The sequence below is a fragment of the Lepidochelys kempii genome, chromosome 2, assembly GCF_965140265.1.
Source record: "Lepidochelys kempii isolate rLepKem1 chromosome 2, rLepKem1.hap2, whole genome shotgun sequence".
In the NCBI taxonomy this organism is placed as follows: Eukaryota; Metazoa; Chordata; order Testudines; family Cheloniidae; genus Lepidochelys; species Lepidochelys kempii.
Window position 1 is genome coordinate 234,511,501 of NC_133257.1, and position 21,625 is coordinate 234,533,125.

The window sequence follows — 21,625 nt, forward strand, 5'->3', positions numbered from 1 at the left end:
CAGAGGTAAATATGTTCAAAATACAGATGTCCCTGACAGCAGGATTGTCTGGCTATGTAGACTCACTCCTCAGGCCCTACGCTACCAGCACTCCCAGCTACTTTCGAGACACCACTGACTTCCTGAGGAAACTACAATCCATCGGTGATCTTCCTGATGACACCATCCTGGCCACTATGGATGTAGAAGCCCTCTACACCAACATTCCTCACAAAGATGGACTACAAGCCGTCAAGAACACTATCCCCGATAATGTCACGGCTAACCTGGTGGCTGAACTTTGTGACTTTGTCCTTACCCATAACTATTTTACATTTGGGGACAATGTATATCTTCAAATCAGCAGCACTGCTATGGGTATCCGCATGGCCCCACAGTATGCCAACATTTTTATGGCTCACTTAGAACAACGCTTCCTCAGCTCTCGTCCCCTAACGCCCCTACTCTACTTGCGCTATATTGATGACATCTTCATCTGGACCCATGGAAAAGAAACCCTTGAGGAATTCCACCATGATTTCAACAATTTCCATCCCACCATCAACCTCAGCCTGGTCCAGTCCACACAAGAGATCCACTTTCTGGACACTACGGTGCTAATAAACGATGGTCACATAAACACCACCCTATACCGGAAACCTACTGACCGCTATTCCTACCTACATGCCTCCAGCTTTCACCCTGACCACACCACACGATCCATCGTCTACAGCCAAGCTCTGCGATACAACCGCATTTGCTCCAACCCCTCAGACAGAGACAAACACCTACAAGATCTCTATCAAGCATTCTTACAACTACAATACCAACTTGCGGAAGTGAAGAAACAGATTGATAGAGCCAGAAGAGTTCCCAGAAGTCTCCTACTACAGGACAGGCCTAACAAAGAAAATAACCGAACACCACTAGCCGTCACCTTCAGCCCCCAACTAAAACCCCTCCAATGCATTAGCAAGGATCTACAACCTATCCTGAAGGATGACCCAACACTCTCACAAATCTTGGGAGACAGGCCAGTCCTTGCCTACAGACAGCCCCCTAACCTGAAGCAAATACTCACCAGCAACCACATACCGCACAACAGAACCACTAACCCAGGAACCTATCCTTGCAACAAAGCCCGTTGCCAACTGTGCCCACATATCCATTCACGGGACACCATCACAGGGCCTAATAACATCAGCCACACTATCAAAGGCTCGTTCACCTGCACATCCACCAATGTGATATATGCCATCATGTGCCAGCAATGCCCCTCTGCCATGTACATTGGGCAAATTGGACAGTCTCTGCGTAAAAGAATAAATGGACACAAATCAGATGTCAAGAATTATAACATTCAAAAACCAGTCGGAGAACACTTCAATCTCTCTGGTCACTCCATTTCTGATCTCAAAGTGACTATCCTTCAACAAAAGAACTTCGAAAACAGACTCCAAGGAGAGACTGTTGAATTGGAATTAATTTGCAAATTGGATACAATTAATTTAGGCTTGAATAGAGACTCGGAGTGGCTAAGTCATTATGCAAGGTAACCTATTTCCCCTTGTGTATTCCTCCTCCCCTCCCCCACTGTTCCTCAGACGTTCTTGTTAAACCCTGGATTTGTGCTGGAAATGGCCCACCTTGATCATCATACACATTGTAAGGAGAGTGATCACTTTAGATAAGCTATTACCAGCAGGAGAGTAGGGTGGGGGGAGAGAAAACCTTTTGTAGTGATAAACACCCATTTTTTCATGGTTTGTGTGCATAAAAACATCTGTAGTTTCCACAGTATGCATCCGATGAAGTGAGCTGTAGCTCACGAAAGCTTATGCGCAAATAAATTGGTTAGTCTCTAAGGTGCCACAAGTACTCCTTTTCTTTTTGCGAATACAGACTAACACAGCTGTTACTCTGAAAGATTTCACACAGAAAACTAAGTATTGCTATGGACAAGCTCTCTCAGAAGGAACAATTCCCAAAGAATAGCTGTGAGTGTATTTCACTAGAGGCTTTTTCAAAATGGAGATTTTTCTTCAAAACTCTATTCATAGTCCATAAAAATATAGTACTTTTAAAGAAGATGCCTCTTTTCAAGCACCTCTAGAAGGAAAGGTTGGAACTGCTTACAACTGCCATGTTGAAATCACCATTAGGGAGGATTTTGTGACTCTTTCAGAAACTTAAAATATTTTGTACTTGACTCTGTAGCAGTTTCATTTTTCAGATGGCACTTCATGTTATTGTCCAGAAATGGTGCAGAAGAGACATGAATGGTCTCTGTCTCTACTCCACCTTAAAATATCCAGGCTGTTGCTAAATTGTGTCACTTCTCTCTCTTCAACAGCTAGCTTTTTCCCGCTGCTAAAAATTCCACTAACATAGCTTCCTCCTTCCTGGATCCCTGATTCTCCCCTTGCTTCCCTTTAGGGTATACAACCCATTGATGCAAACATCATCTTCTCCTGCCACTTGGATCATGTCCCAAGTTCATGTCTTCTTTCACATCATATTCAGATGCCTCATTCTCAGCATTCTGGATCTCCACTTCTCTTTATGACTGCTCTCCTTTCCTCCTCTTCACCTTCCTCTGTCCTGCTCTGTAAGCTCCACTTCCTAAATGACTTGATTTCATTCGCAACTGCACAGTTTTCCATGTCCCTCTATGTGCCTGGAAGAGTCTTCATCCTCTTGTAACTATACATTCTTCCTTCTCCCCTTTAAATATCTCCCAAAATTTGCATTTTCCAGCTTGTTTTCCATTACTGTTTCCTACGATGCTCCCTGTGCTATGCTGTACACTTGCTGCTATCCACTTGCTAGTATACACCTGCACCTGACTATGCTATTTTATGCATAAATATGTACTAATATATAAAACAAACAATTATAGTTAAAAATATTATCCTGTGTTCTACCCACATCAGAAATAAAGCAATCAAAAAAGAATGTGAAAATACTGACATTGTTTTCTGTAATGATGCAAAATCATATTTAAATTTTTTTTTATCTGCAAATCAAAGTTCAATAACTTCCTGGCAAGAATTATTCTTACTGGTAAAATGACATCTAGAAATTTGTGAAATGAGAATTGTTGTGTGATCTCTTAGATCTTTAACTAGAGTCTCTAGAGGGCAGAAGAATGTCATTTAGGTCAATGTCTCCCAACCTTTCCAGATTACTGTACCCCTTTCAGGAGTTTGATTTGTCCCGCATACTCCCAAGTTTCATCTCACTTAAAAACTACTTGCTTACAAAATCAGACATAAAAATACAAAAACGTTGCGGTACACTATTACTGAAAAATTGCTTACTTTCACATTTTACTATGACAGGTTTCAGAGTAACAGCCGTGTTAGTCTGTATTCGCAAAAAGAAAAGGAGTACTTGTGGCACCTTAGAGACTAACCAATTTATTTGAGCATAAGCTTTCGTGAGCTACAGCTCACTTCATCGGATGCATACTATGGAAAGTGTAGAAGATCTTTTTATATACATACAAAGCATGAAAAAATACCTCCTCCCACCCCACTCTCCTGCTGGTAATAGCTTATCTAAAGTGATCACTCTCCTTACAATGTGTATGATAAGCAAGGTGGGCCATTTCCAGCACAAATCCAGAGTTTAACAGGAACGTCTGGGGGGGAGGGGGGGAGGAAAAAACAAGGGGAAATAGGTTACCTTTGCATAATGACTTAGCCACTCCGAGTCTCTACTCAAGCCTAAGTTAATTGTAACCAATTTGCAAATTAATTCCAATTCAACAGTTTCTCGCTGGAGTCTGGATTTGAAGTTTTTTTGTTGTAATATCACAACTTTCATGTCTGTAATCGCGTGACCAGAGAGATTGAAGTGTTCTCCGACTGGTTTATGAATGTTTTAATTCTTGACATCTGATTTGTGTCCATTTATTCTTTTACATAGAGACTGTCCAGTTTGACCAACGTACATGGCAGAGGGGCATTGTTGGCACGTGATGGCATATATCACATTGGTGGATGTGCAGGTGAACGAGCCTTTGATAGTGTGGCTGATGTTATTAGGCCCTGTGATGGTGTCCCGTGAATGGATATGTGGGCACAGTTGGCAACAGGCTTTGTTGCAAGGATAGGTTCCTGGGTTAGTGGTTCTGTTGTGTGGTATGTGGTTGCTGGTGAGTATTTGCTTCAGGTTAGGGGGCTGTCTGTAGGCAAGGACTGGCCTGTCTCCCAAGATTTGTGAGAGTGTTGGGTCATCCTTCAGGATAGGTTGTAGATCCTTGCTAATGCATTGGAGGGGTTTTAGTTGGGGGCTGAAGGTGACGGCTAGTGGCGTTCGGTTATTTTCTTTGTTAGGCCTGTCCTGTAGTAGGAGACTTCTGGGAACTCTTCTGGCTCTATCAATCTGTTTCTTCACTTCCGCAAGTTGGTATTGTAGTTGTAAGAATGCTTGATAGAGATCTTGTAGGTGTTTGTCTCTGTCTGAGGGGTTGGAGCAAATGCGGTTGTATCGCAGAGCTTGGCTGTAGACGATGGATCGTGTGGTGTGGTCAGGGTGAAAGCTGGAGGCATGTAGGTAGGAATAGCGGTCAGTAGGTTTCCGGTATAGGGTGGTGTTTATGTGACCATCGTTTATTAGCACCGTAGTGTCCAGAAAGTGGATCTCTTGTGTGGACTGGACCAGGCTGAGGTTGATGGTGGGATGGAAATTGTTGAAATCATGGTGGAATTCCTCAAGGGCTTCTTTTCCATGGGTCCAGATGAAGATGTCATCAATATAGCGCAAGTAGAGTAGGGGCGTTAGGGGACAAGAGCTGAGGAAGCGTTGTTCTAAGTGAGCCATAAAAATGTTGGCATACTGTGGGGCCATGCGGATACCCATAGCAGTGCTGCTGATTTGAAGATATACATTGTCCCCAAATGTAAAATAGTTATGGGTAAGGACAAAGTCACAAAGTTCAGCCACCAGGTTAGCCGTGACATTATCGGGGATAGTGTTCTTGACGGCTTGTAGTCCATCTTTGTGAGGAATGTTGGTGTAGAGGGCTTCTACATCCATAGTGGCCAGGATGGTGTCATCAGGAAGATCACCGATGGATTGTAGTTTCCTCAGGAAGTCAGTGGTGTCTCGATAGTAGCTGGGAGTGCTGGTAGCGTAGGGCCTGAGGAGTGAGTCTACATAGCCAGACAATCCTGCTGTCAGGGACATCTGTATTTTGAACATATTTACCTCTGTGCTTAAATATTTCTTTTAAAAAAATCCTTAATATGATGTACCACCAGTTGTGCTCTCTGAAAATATGTTTCAAAGAGATGATGGCCACAAGAATCTTTGATGAAACAAAGCATGGGTCAGTTGTGTTTTAAGTGGTGGCACTGTAAGAAGTTAATGCAAATCAGTATTTTTCTTCATAGATTTCCCTTTGGAATTTGATGGCCAGGTGGCCAGGATGGTGTCATCAGGAAGATCACCGATGGATTGTAGTTTCCTCAGGAAGTCAGTGGTGTCTCGAAGGTAGCTGGGAGTGCTGGTAGTGTAGGGCCTGAGGAGGGAGTCTACATAGCCAGACAATCCTGCTGTCAGGGTGCCAATGCCTGAGATGATGGGGCACCCAGGATTTCCAGGTTTATGGATCTTGGATAGTAAATAGAATATCCCAGGTCGAGGTTCCAGGGGTGTGTCTGTGCAGATTTGATCTTGTGCTTTTTCAGTGATTTTCTTGAGCAAATGCTGTAGTTTCTTTTGGTAACTCTCAGTGGGATCAGAGGGTAATGGCTTGTAGAAAGTGGTGTTGGAGAGCTGCCGAGCAGCCTCTTGTTCATATTCTGACCTATTCATGACGACAACAGCACCTCCTTTGTCAGCCTTGAGGAAAGTATCTAGATGAGCTGATGTACCCCCTGGAAGATCTCTGCGTACCTCCAGAGGTACATATATCCCTGCTTAAGAACCACTGATTTAGGTTACTTATGGTCAGTCACCACTTTGTCTGCAATGACAGTTTGAGAGTGGAATTGCAAAATGCACCAAAAGAGACAACATGGGTGAGGTAATACCTTTTATTGGAGCAACTTCTGTTGGTGAAAGAGACAAGCTTTCTAACTTTATAGAGAGTCTTATTCAGGTCTAGGAAAGGTACTCAGAAGATCATAATTAAATACAAGGTGGAATACATTGTTTAGCACAAGTAGTTAACACATATTTGTAAGAAACCATTCAATGTGAAGTGGCCTGTTACACCTCTGCAGTAATAGGACAAAATAAAAGATATTACCTCACTCACCTTGTCTCTGTAATGTTTTGGGACCAACACAGCTACTACACTGCAAAATGCACCAAGAAGCTTTTCTTTTACCTGCTGCACCACATACATAATACAAGTGTGATAATCAGAGAAAATATTGGAAAAGAGCTGGTCATATGAGTGGATTTTTCTTTTCTGATCTGTGGTTACAATTCCAATTTAATAGGCTGTAAAAATGGAAGAATCTGAACTTTCTTTATTGGAAGATGCAATATTTTAAAGATGTGAATAATTTCAATTACTAAGATATATTCATTTTGTGAATTAAAGCTAAAGTTGGTTTTCCAAAGATTCCATCCTTTAAGAGGCTACGCTGATTTTCTCAGACCTCTTTCTTCAATCCTCAGAAGCCTGCAGGACTAAGCTCTAAGCAACTATTTGGGCCCAATCCTGTATTACTTATGTACCCTGAAGTCGATGCAAGGTCAGGCTTTTCAGTAGCAGAGGAACTAATTGTTGTTGCTTAAAGTTATTAAAATATTTTTACAGTATGTTCATTTTTGCTATTTCTATTCAATATATTGTTTTTGGAATGCTTAATCTTAATATGACAAATTCACCAAACAGCTCTATCATATCCTATTTTTTTCAGCTTTGACAATGCTCCTGTACTCACAATGCTGCATCCTGTAAATAACGTTATATCACTCTTCAAATCAATGTTATACTGAAAAAATAATTATAGTTAAAACCCACCTCATAATCTACTCTGAGAACAGCAAGTGCATCACATAGCTGCTGTTGGTAGCTTTGTCGAATTTTGACTTCTTTCTGCAATTCAAATTTTTAATGGGTTACTGAAACAATTATAATGGACTTTAAGAAAAACATTAGTTCTTATTGTTTTTCCACTGAACAAAAACCAAAATGTTGTCCAAATCCTCTGTTCTGGAAAAAAAGTTAATGAGCCAGTGCCCCTATAAAACTTTTCTGTCCCTTTGTTGTTTATATCACTGGTGTATAAGGATCTCTCATTTCCACATTTGGCTAAATAATTGTACTGTATACACTTCTATATAAATGGGTTCCATGCTGTTGAAAAGAAACGACGACTACTAAATCTTTCCAAAGGAAATACTCGAAATGCAACCAATATATTTAAAAATATGCACATATGTACAAGGACTGTAAATCTGAAAATGTTTAAAAAGGGAACTCCATAAATTTCTCAATTTAAAATATGTTTTATTATTTATTGTTCATACTGATATCTTGGAAGCTTAAAACTAAACCCCCTTCCTTTACTGCTGTCTTCCCACTCATAAGCATGCACTGGACAGTTACTGTACGGTTCTCCATGAGCACTAGGACATTGGCAATTAGTTTGGTTTGTTAACAAAAAGAGTGTTAAAGCACTTATTTTGGAAGATAATACATAAAGAACTGCCTGGACTTTATAAACACATAAAAAAAGAGGTAGGTTAAATCTTAGACCTATCAACTTTAATGTCCTTTTAATTTAAAGTTCTCACTATTCTAGCATGTTTGTTACTAAAGCTTAAGATGTTTTTGTAAACATTTTTACAAATGTTTATATGTAGATGTTTTCCATATAACTACCCACTACTTTTTAAAATGCAAATCTATGGAAATCCACATTCATATTAATCAACATATTTGTGGATTAATTTTATTTTATACTATTGCATATCAATAATCTGCCCAAATATAGACGGTAGATGAATGAGAAATTGACATTTTAAATAGGTTACGCTGTACCTGTTTATGAAAAGCTTCAATGTCTCTCAGTCTGTCATTTATCTGTCTACAGAGATTTGAAGCTTGCTCTTGTATTTTTTCCTCATACCGTGCTTGAAGGACATTTTTATAGATCATAAAATCTTGCTGGATGGAGTCAGTGAACTAAAAATGTAAAGACTGATATTACATATACACTATAAAGGACATTTTTTCTATATAATCTTCTCTGATGATACAAAATAAACTAATCAGAAAGTATTTGTGCTTTAATGATTCTGTTTATGTAAGACATTGGATGAGTGGCAATTTTGTTGACTGAAATACCTTGGCATCCTTCTAAACAGAGGACTACAAAATACTCTATCAGAAAACTTACTGACAAAAACCAAACAACTTAGTTACATAAAGCAAACTGTAATTGTCTCTGTAGGGTGAAACACAAATTATAAACAGTTATGAAAACAAATTATGTATTGTATTCTCAATGTCACCACTGACAATCTCGGTCACATGCTTTATCTTGAATATGATCATTGCATCATATGATCATTACTGTGGGATGTTAAAAAGTGAAGACTGGCATCAACAATACTGCAAGCACCTCATGGTATGGAAGAATCAGATTCATAATAGTGAAGTTATACGTCTGCCACTTTGGGTGGAATTAGGCGTGCTCTGAGAACGCCTACTGGCAAGATAGGCAGGGCAATGCCTACCTTCACCTGTTAGAGGATAGCACTGAGGGTTAGAAATGACAGGTATCTGGGTGCATGTCCTGGAGCAGAAACGTAGGCTCCTGGGACTTTTACAGAAAAAAAAAGTTAGGCACTCAGGAATTTTAGGCACCTCCAGAGTCAGAGAGCAGCTGAACAGGGGTTTTAAGGATCTCAGCAGCACTTAAATTTTGGACTTAGGCGCCTAAGTTAGAAATGCAAGTCTTTTTGTGGATCTGGGACCTAATGATAATCATATATCCTACCTATACTAGTATAACTGCAGATACAACATTATTAACATTTATTTTGTCATAGTGCCTAAAAGTCACAGCCAGGCTGGGTCCTATAGTGGTAGGTAGGCACAACATATTAAACAACAGCTCCTGCCTCAAATTGCTTCCAGTCTAAAAGACAAGCTATAATAAGGGAATGAAACAATGAGAAGGCCACAATAGGTGGTGGGGGAGACAGGGTAACAAATATAATAAGATGTATGCCATTTTTAGCCATTTCATAGCTGTGGTCAAAACTTGCCACTGCTTAGACATATTAGGTTGTAGTTTTCTGCATGCCCTATGGCAGAGATGAGTTTTGAGGAGGGATTTAGAGTATAGGAAGGATAAGACTAAATTGTCAACTGTTTTGAAAGTAAGGACAAGAAATTAGCATTATGGATCCAATGAAAAGGAATTAAAGGGCATGGGGGGATGATACAGTCAGAGCAATGAGCCAAGCTGAATGGACTTGAGAGGGCTGAGGTTGTAGACTTAGAGGCCAGAGAGGAGGAGATTGCAGTACTCAAGGTGCTACATGATCAGCGCTTGGAAAAGAATGTTGTCAGTATAGGCAGGAAGAAAAGTCAGATCTTATACATACTGTGCAAGAAGAAGCTGTAAGATGTAGAAGTGGCCTGGATGTGTGTGGGAGGAGTGGTGGAGGTGAAAGCTCACTGTCAATGGTGGGGTAGAGGGATAGAAGTGGGATTAAGGGTAGATACTGAGACTCTGTGGGGGATGGGAGTGGGCAGCGAGTTCCAGGCAGGGAAGGGGGTCCCAGCTTCTCCTTCCTGCTCTCCAGCCCAATCCTAGGCACTGAGGTGGCCACTTCAACCCCTCCAGGTCCCACTCTCACACCGACCCCTTCACACATGCATGTTTTTTACCCCTTCAATATTGCCACTGCAGAAGCACTAGCTCCCACTCCCCCTCCCATTTCTGCCCCCCTACTGTAAGGATCAAAGGAAAAGGCCTGAGTCAAAGCAAAAGCCAATAAATTAAGGGCTTGCACAACAGGGAATATAGTGGTGTTGTCTTATGTGAAAGAGAAAGGAGTGAGTGGAGAGGGCTCTGGAGGAAAGATCAGGAGCTCAGTTTTGGCCATGTTATGTTTCATTCGATAGCTGGACACACACTAGGAGATGTCAGAAAGACAGGCTAAGAGTTTAGCTTGGATGAAAGGAGATAAATTTGGAGTAGGGAGTTGTATTTGTGAGTCATTAGCATGAAGATGGTAGTCAAAGCCCAGCTGGCAGCTGAGGTCACACAAACAGAGTGAAAGGAAGAGGGGGCCAAGAATGGAGTCCTAAGGGGCTTGAACAGAAAGAAAGAGAGGAAAGGAAAGAAGGAAGTTCCACTAAACGAGACTCTCAAGGAATGTCCAAAATTTGGGAGAATTAAGAGAGAATAGAGTCACAAAAGCCAAGGATGACAGCGAGTAATTAATGTGAACCTCCTTTGAAAATGAGCAAACACTCAGGTATCAAATCATTTGTATTTAATACAGTGTAACAGAACTTCTACGCTCCTTGATAATTGTCCTGTTCATCCCCTGAAGCACCTGGCGCCAGCCACTGTCAAAAGACAGGATAATGGGCTAGATGGATCATTGATCTGACCCAATATGGCCATTCTTATGTTCTTACATTTTAAGCACTGTAAGAAGGCATGATTGTGATAATTCAGTTGACTGACTAAAGAACACTACTACTTGATAAGAAAATTTAATATTTTGAATGACGGAAGAACCCAGTGAAGAATCAGGAGAATAAGAGGGTTACAACTAAAGGTTGTGGCAGTGGTATTATAAAGACAGTCACATACTATGCACCTTAGAGTTCATGTAAGATAGAAATTGTTGATTTCAATCAAACATGAACAGACGATCAAAATAAGAGCAAAGCACTGATTAATAATTATATAAAATCATTTTAAAACTTACCGAGCTATTTGGTGCAATAGTCTGCAGCAATAATCACAGCAGGTTAATGCACTATATTATAAATAAGGCTATGTTTTAGTCATGGGTATTTTTAGTGAAAGTCATAAACAGGTCATGGGCAGTAAACAAAAATTCATGGCCCATGACCTGTCTATGACTTTCACTAAAAATACCCCTGACTAAAACTTGGGTGTTCTGGGGGCGGGAGTGCCCCAGGTGCTCTGGGTGGGGGGTGGGCGGCAGTGGGCAGCCTGGGACCCACGCGGCTGTTGGGGGTGGGTGGGGGGAGAGAGGCAGCAGCACATGGCCCGGTCTGCTGCTGGAGGGCCGGGCGGTGGGGCACAGCCCAGGACCCCTGCTGCTGCTTGCGGGGAGGAAGGACACGGCAGCCAGAGACCCCCACTGCTGCTGCTGGGGGTGTGTGCACACAATGGCCTGAGACTGACCCAGCAGCCTCAGGGTGGCTGGACCCCAGGCCAGCAGCACCTGCCACTGCACGGAGGTCCCGGAAAGTCATAGAATCCATGACTTCCATGACAGACTCGCAGCCTTAATTATAAAGTATCTCCTTCCCTCAGTTTTCCATTTGTAGCATTTTAAAGGAATGAAAAATGTAAAAAATAAATAGTGATATCTCATACTATTTTGTAATATGGGTTTGTTAGACATGAATTTGTTAGAGATGGGCTTGTTTTAATCCAATAGTAAACGTTTTTATCCAAATCTTTTATTTTTAAGCCTCTCAGTGCTTCTGCCAAAATCAGAGTAGTAAAGTGAAAGAAGACCTTAGTTACAACAAACCTTTCGCTACCCAGTTGATTTGAATATTACATTCCTATTTAATTCATCACATAATTGTTTTATTCATAATCTTTTTAAAGTAAGGGTATTACACAAGCTACTTTCTGGCATATACATACATAGCCAATTCACAGCTAGTATTAATGGAGCTGGGCCTATTTATTCCAGTGCTAAACTTCTCTTCTAGAGTCCTGGGCGTTAATATAAAAGGTTTACCATTTAAGTCTAAAAGTCTTCCCTTATGTTCATTCTCTGCTCACCATAAACTTTTTCCTTTTTTATATGCTTGATCAATCTTCTCATAGATATAATATGTACTCTGATAAGGGTAAACAAACTGTCTAGACTTTTATTCAGCTATTCCTATTTAATATAAATGTGAGTTATTGGCATATTTTAATGGAGAACTGAGATTTATGTAAGCTTAAATGAAACCACCATAACAGGACCAAAAAAAAGTTAGACTAGGCCCCCACCCCTCAACAACATAAAAGGTAAAGATGACTTTGACAGAAGATCTGTCCTACAACATGGTGAAGAATATCCTGAGACATATCCAAGAAGCTCTCTTACCTGTACTAGGGCTTGTGTAGTAGTAGTCAGCTCCTTTAGTTCTACTATTTCTTTGATATCTGTTTGAGTGGCATGATCTGTGATAAAATAGCCTACTTTTAAGTCATCTGAAATGGAAGGCCTACAAAAAAAAAACCAAAGTTTTTTTCATTTAAGAAAGATTACTAAATTAAGTAGTCAGTTAAGGCAATTTAACTTTAAGAACTGAAATTCAAAACAGTAGTGATCCTCCAAAGCACATATTTCTTATTGTTTTACTTACCTATCTAAGATAACAATTGGGTATCATTTGGGAGAATGGAGTAAGAAGTGTACTTACAATCTGTTTTCCCTTTTAATGTTTGTTTCATAAAGAAAAGTGTTTTTGATTAGACATCCAGACAAAAACTTCAGAACAAACTTAACGTTATTTTAAACGCTATAGAAAGAGAATGCAGAGAGGAAAGAATGTATTTTAGGACCATTCTTCTATACACAACACTAATAATTTTTCATACAGTTCAGGAGATCATACTTAATTTTAGAGTTGTGTGGGAACTAGATTTTCTGTTTCCGGGAAAATCATTTTTCTATTTTGGGACAAAACAAAAATGTTGAGATTTCCCACAAAACAAAATTCTGAAAAAAAAATTCATTTCAGGTCAAAAGTGTTTTGTTTAGATGTTTTATTCCAATTCTGGCATTTTAAATCTTATTTAGAATATTTAAAAAAACCTCAAACTTGTTTTGAAACAAAATTCCTAAATATTCTGTTCTGAAAATGTCAAAATATGTTTCAACATTATTGGGACAACAGGCTAGGACAAATTCTGTTGTCAAGCATCCCAAGAAAGCCAAAAACAGTTTAGCCACATGAAATGTAATCGCTGCCTTGTTCACAACCTGCCAACCTACACTTCAAAATATTGTTGGATGCACTGACTGATTCCTATGTCCAACCTGAGGATGAACCAACAATTTCCTTGTAAATGTCACTGAACGACATAAGTAGATTATACTTGCCTGCCTCAACTGCTTTGCTAAATCCCTCCCCTGGTGCCATTTAGCCAGTTGAGCCTCAAACTACTCTTCAGGAACAGTGCATGTGGCTAATTATGCTAGGGAAAAAACTAATTATATTCTTGAGGGACAATCAAATTGAACATCCAGGTTAGTTTCGGACAAGTCACTTTAAAGATATTAAGGGGCTGGGGAAGGAAGATTTGCTAGCCTGAGTACAAAGAATCTGTCAGTTAAAACTCTAAGGGAGAGGACCAAGTCTACTCATATTCATGCAATACCTAACAGAAAGCGGTTTGGATCGAACCTTTTCTCTCTCCTTCATAAAGGGTAATAGAACAACATTCTTCCAGAAAGTGTTCCAAATGAGATCCTCTTTACAATGCTATGATTACAAATGTCAGCTTGTCAGGCACTTTGACCCACCAACCATAACGTGCCAAGGTCATGGCTAGTACTATTAATATGTTCAACAGACAAACTCTAGGGCTAATCCCAGTTCTGTCCCGGATTCATTATTTGGCCTCTGACAACTCATATCTCTGTCTCATATTCCCCATGGGACTGAGAGTCAAGAATTCTAGTTCTAATCCTGACTTTGACACTGACTACCCCAAGACAAGACACTTAACCCTTCTGGGTCTCATTTTCCACAGTTTAGAAAATGACTACTCATTGTCATCTTAATAATATTCTATGATTAGAAGAAAATGCCAAGTTTTGACTAGTAAGCTCTAGCTAGAAATGTAGCAAGTCCTTTGTCTGATAGACTGTTGAAGAAACTTCCGTTCTTCAACAATTTCCATGAGAGATAATGGAAAACAGACAGAGTTATATGTAGTCAAGTAGTCCACAGGAGTCAGGAACATCCCAGAGGACAGAAGCTGAAAAGCAAAAGCTATGATCAAGAGTCTACCACAAAACTCTGTATAAGATATCCAGTTTTATGATGTGACAATATTTTTAGTTTTAAATTGATTAGGTTTAGCTACCTATCCCTTAATTGGAAAGGTGCTTAAGATGATCAGTGTAGATTAGAGAAAAGGCTATGTTCAAATTACCTAATTCATAAAGAAAGAGCCTCAGAACAGGTTTGAAAGCATTCAGAGAGAACCATTTTGTGACCCTTAAAACATTTTGTTTACAGGCACAGAACACAATAACCTTGAAGTATTAAAGTGACACAAAAATGAATGATGTGAATAATTGAATTTTATTTGTTCAGCTGATTACCCCTTTTTTGCTTTCTGGCATTTTTCTTATAATTCCAATAAACCTAGATAAATAAACAGATTCTCAGTGACATACTCATCCCCTCATCTAGAATTTAGAGTAACAGATTTGTCACTAGTCCTGGTCAATATATAAACAAGGATATAAGCGGCTAAAATATCAGTTTTATATTTGAAAGACTGCACCAAACTCATCAGCAGAATGCCCACTAGCATCTTAATGGGGTTCAGAATCAGGACTAAAGCATGGTGAAAGAGTATCATGCACACTACTCCCATGTGCACCACTACTCAGGTGGCTGGATGCATATTATAGGATTTTTGTCTCCTAAAAACAAACTATTATTTTAGCCACTGCTGGAGGCAGATGGAAATACTCAGCTTCCTACTGAATCACTGGGCAACACATCCTATCACACATGTTCTTTAACTGTTGCTGAGTCAGATCCTACTTATCTTTTGACATTTAAAAGGATCCTAACATAAGGATGGGGATAGTGGAGGGTTAAAATGTTCATTTTCTTTGAGAAAAAAAAAGATATTGTATTTATCTCACACACAGGTCTTTAGTCATACCAAAATAATGCTACATTGAGGAACATTGCACAACAGATGTCAAGCAATAGTAGGCACAACTCCTTGTAATCTTTAAAATCTTACACAAATATAAATAAAGCATTTTGAAACAGAGTTGTAAGAATAAGGTCATGTACTGCCAAGGACTGATTCAAAAGCTATTTTCGGATTATTAACAGTACATAGGGGCGATTTAATATAATTTAATCTTCCGCCATCATTTTAGAAGAATAGGTCTATGAGGGTGAATTGGTATTGCTTACAAATAGCTAGTTGGTATTTTTAATTTGAAAGGATTTCTCACAACGACCGAGAGCAGACGTACAATCCTCTGGCTTGAAACTCCCATGAAACAAGTTAGTGCATACCTTGAAGGAGCTCTTCAAAAAGGCCTTTGGAAAAAGGAGCATTACAAAAAACAACCACCACCAAGCAGTTCTTGTGTTATAAAAAAACCTTTAATGCTAATTCTCAGAGTTTCACAACTGTTTTTTAAGCATAGACAGTAAAAATATTGCTAGTGTCAAGGTGCCCTACGTCCTCTACTCAGTTGGAGGGAGTAAGGCTAGGTACAGCCAGGCAGCAGTTCCACCAAACAAGGTACCAGCTCACACTGTTCCCACCACAATGAAGAGCCAGATGTTCTCCTCCTGTATCCCTGGCATTCGTTGGTCCCCAAGTCCTCTCCACTCACTCACCAGCTCCCCCGCCTCCCTCAGATACCCCGCCCACCTCCTCCCCTCCCAGCTCCCCCGCCTCCCTCAGCTGCCCACCACCTCCTCCCCTCCCAGCTCCCCCGCCTCCCTCAGCTCCCCGCCACCTCCACCCCTCCCAGCTCCCCCGCCTCCCTCAGCTCCCCGCCACCTCCTCCCCTCCCAGCTCCCCCGCCTCCCTCAGCTCCCCGCCACCTCCTCCCCTCCCAGCTCCCCCGCCTCCCTCAGCTCCCCGCCACCTCCACCCCTCCCAGCTCCCCCGCCTCCCTCAGCTCCCCGCCACCTCCTCCCCTCCCAGCTCCCCCGCCTCCCTCAGCTGCCCCGCCACCTCCACCCCTCCCAGCTCCCCCGCCTCCCTCAGCTGCCCGCCACCTCCTCCCCTCCCAGCTCCCCCGCCTCCCTCAGCTGCCCCGCCACCTCCTCCCCTCCCAGCTCCCCCGCCTCCCTCAGCTGCCCCGCCACCTCCACCCCTCCCAGCTCCCCCGCCTCCCTCAGCTGCCCCGCCACCTCCACCCCTCCCAGCTCCCCCGCCTCCCTCAGCTGCCCGCCACCTCCTCCCCTCCCAGCTCCCCCGCCTCCCTCAGCTGCCCGCCACCTCCACCCCTCCCAGCTCCCCCGCCTCCCTCAGCTGCCCGCCACCTCCACCCCTCCCAGCTCCCCCGCCTCCCTCAGCTGCCCCGCCACCTCCTCCCCTCCCAGCTCCCCCGCCTCCCTCAGCTGCCCCGCCACCTCCTCCCCTCCCAGCTCCCCCGCCTCCCTCAGCTGCCCCGCCACCTCCTCCCCTCCCAGCTCCCCCGCCTCCCTCAGCTCCCCGCCACCTCCTCCCCTCCCAGCTCCCCCGCCTCCCTCAGCTGCCCCGCCACCTCCTCCCCTCCCAGCTCCCCCGCCTCACTCAGCTGCCCGCCACCTCCTCCCCTCCCAGCTCCCCCGCCTCCCTCAGCTGCCCCGCCACCTCCTCCCCTCCCAGCTCCCCCGCCTCCCTCAGCTGCCCGCCACCTCCTCCCCTCCCAGCTCCCCCGCCTCCCTCAGCTGCCCGCCACCTCCACCCCTCCCAGCTCCCCCGCCTCCCTCAGCTGCCCGCCACCTCCACCCCTCCCAGCTCCCCCGCCTCACTCAGCTGCCCCGCCACCTCCTCCCCTCCCAGCTCCCCCGCCTCCCTCAGCTGCCCCGCCACCTCCACCCCTCCCAGCTCCCCCGCCTCCCTCAGCTGCCCCGCCACCTCCTCCCCTCCCAGCTCCCCCGCCTCCCTCAGCTGCCCGCCACCTCCTCCCCTCCCAGCTCCCCCGCCTCCCTCAGCTGCCCCGCCACCTCCTCCCCTCCCAGCTCCCCCGCCTCCCTCAGCTGCCCCGCCACCTCCACCCCTCCCAGCTCCCCCGCCTCACTCAGCTGCCCCGCCACCTCCTCCCCTCCCAGCTCCCCCGCCTCCCTCAGCTGCCCCGCCACCTCCACCCCTCCCAGCTCCCCCGCCTCCCTCAGCTGCCCCGCCACCTCCTCCCCTCCCAGCTCCCCCGCCTCCCTCAGCTGCCCCGCCACCTCCACCCCTCCCAGCTCCCCCGCCTCCCTCAGCTGCCCGCCACCTCCTCCCCTCCCAGCTCCCCCGCCTCCCTCAGCTGCCCGCCACCTCCACCCCTCCCAGCTCCCCCGCCTCCCTCAGCTGCCCGCCACCTCCACCCCTCCCAGCTCCCCCACCTCCCTCAGCTGCCCCGCCACCTCCTCCCCTCCCAGCTCCCCCGCCTCCCTCAGCTGCCCCGCCACCTCCTCCCCTCCCAGCTCCCCCGCCTCCCTCAGCTGCCCCGCCACCTCCTCCCCTCCCAGCTCCCCCGCCTCCCTCAGCTGCCCCGCCACCTCCTCCCCTCCCAGCTCCCCCGCCTCCCTCAGCTCCCCGCCACCTCCTCCCCTCCCAGCTCCCCCGCCTCCCTCAGCTGCCCGCCACCTCCACCCCTCCCAGCTCCCCCGCCTCACTCAGCTGCCCGCCACCTCCTCCCCTCCCAGCTCCCCCGCCTCCCTCAGCTGCCCGCCACCTCCTCCCCTCCCAGCTCCCCCGCCTCCCTCAGCTGCCCCGCCACCTCCTCCCCTCCCAGCTCCCCCGCCTCCCTCAGCTGCCCCGCCACCTCCTCCCCTCCCAGCTCCCCCGCCTCCCTCAGCTGCCCCCCAGCTCCCCCTTCTACCTCGGCTCCTCCCCCTCAAGCTTCCCCGCCTCCCTCAGCACTTCCCCCTCCAGGTCTGCGTGTTCACCCCACCGAGGTGCCAGCCCCGCCCCGGGATTCTCTTACCGGCAGTCGGCCTCCAGCTCCTCCAGGCAACAGGGCAGCGCCAGGAGCTCTAGGATGTGCGGAGACAGGCTGAGCTTCCGCCCGACCGAGATGCTGCTCATGGCTGGGCGCGGAGGCTCCGGCCGCGTCTCCGCTAGAGGGTCCGGGAGCGCCGCAAGAAAGGGGTCAAGCGTCCGATACCATGGCAACTAGCGCCCCGCCTCACCTCCCGGACACATCATTAATTGGAGGACGGAGAAGTGACGCCACTTCCGCTGACAAATAGGGGAGAGTGGAGAAGGGGCGTCTGAGGAAGTCAGACTGTGCGCTGCGGGGACGCAATCTATGGAAGCCCCCTTCTAGCTACTAAATTCCCGCACTTCACCTCACAGAGTTACTCCCCCACCCCTCTCCGGGACACTCGCAATAACCCCCACCCCACACGCGTCCACCAGCCCTCCCGTTTAACCTCAGTGACATCAGGCCACGCAGGACACCTGCCAACATATTTCCACACCAACCATATTCCAGCTCCTTCTCCTGCAGTGACACCACTCCCATCTATCTGCCTCCGCTTTCCAGTGACCTCTTCATACCTGCCAGCCCTCCCTCCGAGGAGCACTCCACCCATCTAACCTCCCTCTACTAGTGCCAACCCTACAACTAACTACAGCTCTGCCTCCCACCAACTTTGCTACCTATCCTCCTCTCACCCTGTGATACCCACCAGTCTAGGAAGTTCTAGGAAGAGCTGCCCTCTCTCCTTCAAGAGCAGGAGGCCTTGCTGTAATTGGTAATGGGGTGCAGCAACAAAGCATCAAATAAAAAAGAAAAATTTGACATAATTGTGCTTGTGATGTGTGGGTATGTGGTTTTTTGAGGGGTTTGGTTTTAAATCAGTTTTCTTAATCCTATATTTAGTTTGGTTGCCAGCTTCCTTAAGGAATTTAGTGTACTAATAAGTATGTAACATAAGTGCTTCGAGTATGTGCCAATATGGATTCTACTGTAGGTGTGCATGTACCTAATGCACACAAGCTCAGAATGTTTTGAATACTAGCGGCTGGCAGAGCTGTGCATAAAGGGTGGCGTGGTCTTGACCCTCCCTCAGTTCCTACTTATCACTTGTGACAGGGAGATGGAATCTGGACTGTGTCTGACCTGTTCCTGAACTTCAGATCTCTGTTTTGTTGAAGAAACCATCTTTAATTCTTTGCATTAAATACTTTTATTAGACTTTTAGACATTCCCCCTCCCCCAACAAAGAAACCAAGTGGGATGAGACTGTTTGGACCAACTGCTAACTATGGTGAACTTGAACCCCACTGGGTGTAAATCCTGTCCTTCTTTTGATGCCTAAATGCCCTGAATAGATGGACACTGCAGATGCCTGGTCTGTGTCAGGGAGGGTCACATCCCCAACTAGTGTTCCTTCTGCCACTCATTTTCTTCCTGCATCAAAAATCCCAAGATTTGAGGCTCAAGATACATCTCTTGGAGCAATCCATGAACGTAGCATCCGATCTAAGAGCAGATACACTCTCCCTCCCAGAACCAATAAGACTGTCTTCGTCAAGTGCCCCAACTACTGGGCACTGCACCTCAGTTTGAGCAGGGAGAAGAAGCCAAAAAGGCACCTAGACTATTGGGACCAGAACCAATATCCCTGATGCTAATCATGCCAACCTCGGAACACAGAGAGAAGGGCACTCCCACACCAAGCACAAACACAGCATGGAACAGTCAGTGCAACCATCCTGCAGAGAGGACTCAAAGCTCAGAGAGAAGCCCCTGAAGTCCTCAGCATTGACAATGGATAGCGCCAAGGCACTAGCAGCAAAAAAGACCCAAGAGATGGTTACACCAGTCCTGACATCAACACCAAGATTTATGCAAGTATCAACCCTAGAACTGGAACACTTCCCAGCATAGGTACCCACTTTCTAACATGCCCGGTGGGTGCTCCCACCAAACTCTGCCCCAGACCCTGCCCCCACTACACCCCTTATCCCAAGGCACCACCCCCACTCTGCCTCTTCCTACACCCACCCCACCACTTCCTGCCTCGTTCCACCCCCCCCCCCCGAGCACGCCCCACCCTTGCTGCTCCCCCTACCACCCAGTGCCTCCTGCATGGGGTGGAACAGCTGATCACGGCAGGCGAGAGGCACTGGAGAGGAAGGGAAGGTGCTGATAGGGGGGCTGCCAGTGGGTACTAAGCATCCACCATTTTCTCCATGGGTTCCCCAGCCCTGAAGCACCCATGGACTCGGCACCTGTGCTTCCCAGTACTGAGATATGTCTTCAGGGAGCCCCCCTTACCTCTTCTCTTGGCACTGTAATACTTGCAGTGGTGGTGCCAGAGCTTAAGTACTAATCTAAGGGCAGACTATTAAAAAAAACCAGGGCACAAACCCCAAATTGGTTGTGAGTTCTTAGATTTCACTAACCAACTGCATCAAGTGCAAACTCCTCAGGTATATTAAAAGCCTTAAACAGAGTCACAGACGAAGTCCCCTTGGATACTCCACTCTGTTTTGCCACCCAGGTGAGTTCATCTCTGTGATAGGTGGCCTTCAAGACCAATATTCACAGCAATGTTCAGGTTACTTTTAGTCGTGAAGGATCAGTCAATTGCTCCTTCGATCTCACACCAAGAGACATTGCTTGTTGCAAATCCTATAATAAACTTTATGAAGATTTACTAAAAGGGAAAGGAAACTAGATAGTTATTTACAGGGTTAAAGCAAGCAACAACAAAAAAGACATGAATGAGTTGCAGTTTTAGGTTTTAATAGGTAATAGAGGCATCTATAATCAACAAGCTCTATTTGTCCTTTAGGGTTAACCCAAACTAAGCAGCAGACGATCTCTTGCTTATACTCAGGAAACACCTTACCTCTCCAGAATCCCAGCAACATAGAAAGCCTTAGTTTCTTTTGTTTGGGGTTTGCATCCCCCTCCTGCCACGTGCTCTCAGATGATGGGAGGAGTCCATTTGCATGACTCCTCTTTCCTGGGGAATAGGAAAAAAACCAGAGTTTTTAGTCTTTTTGTTGATGATTCCTCAATCCAGATATAGGGAGTTTTCAGCTGTAAGATCCAACCCTAGCCTGTCTGATATCAATGGGACTCCTTTTTCAGGAGCGGCATAACAATTTTTGTAGAAGAGCAGCTCGTCACATGTCCCTCTCCTGTATGGTGAGTCATACAGACCCAGAAGCTCACACTACACCCACTCAAATACTACATTATAGCTGTAATGTAAATACAGATGGAATACAAATATTACAAGAAAGATTAATGCATGCAGCAACTCACAAGCATTCAATAGACTCAAAACAGACATTTTCTTATCATTCTAATACCTGTCCTATCAATATTAATCCACAAGTGATCCAGACAGATTTCAGCTATGTATCTCTCAATGTTCATTTGAGACATGGAGACCTTGGCATGAGCTGGCACCTGCTCTGCCAGCATCACAAGCTCCACCAACATCAGCACCAGAACCACATCCATTACTACCACCTTTTTCAGACAGCTATTTCTTCTCCCCTGCTTTGAGCAGGGAACC

General features: G+C 45.2%; 1 protein-coding gene across 10 annotated transcripts in view; it reads right to left on the reverse strand.

Moving 5' to 3' along the window:
- Window positions 1-21,323, reverse strand: part of C2H10orf67 (chromosome 2 C10orf67 homolog) — a 154,525-nt gene extending 133,202 nt beyond the window's left edge. For 7 of the 10 annotated variants that reach the window (XR_012157581.1, XR_012157577.1, XR_012157579.1 and 4 more), the window contains exons 1-4: window positions 18,070-18,335; window positions 12,277-12,397; window positions 7,988-8,131; window positions 6,965-7,039 (exon numbers count right to left, since the gene is read on the reverse strand). Coding sequence is in view for 5 of the 10 variants with exons in the window: in XM_073334239.1 (XP_073190340.1) it covers window positions 6,965-7,039; window positions 7,988-8,131; window positions 12,277-12,397; window positions 18,070-18,170 (441 nt within the window). In the remaining 5 variants the exon portion in view is untranslated. Of the gene's footprint in view, window positions 1-6,964; window positions 7,040-7,987; window positions 8,132-12,276; window positions 12,398-18,069; window positions 18,338-20,947 lie in introns of those variants that run through there. The other 3 variants (XM_073334241.1, XM_073334238.1, XM_073334240.1) reach the window with 3 other exon arrangements.
- Window positions 21,324-21,625: the final 302 nt, after the last annotated feature.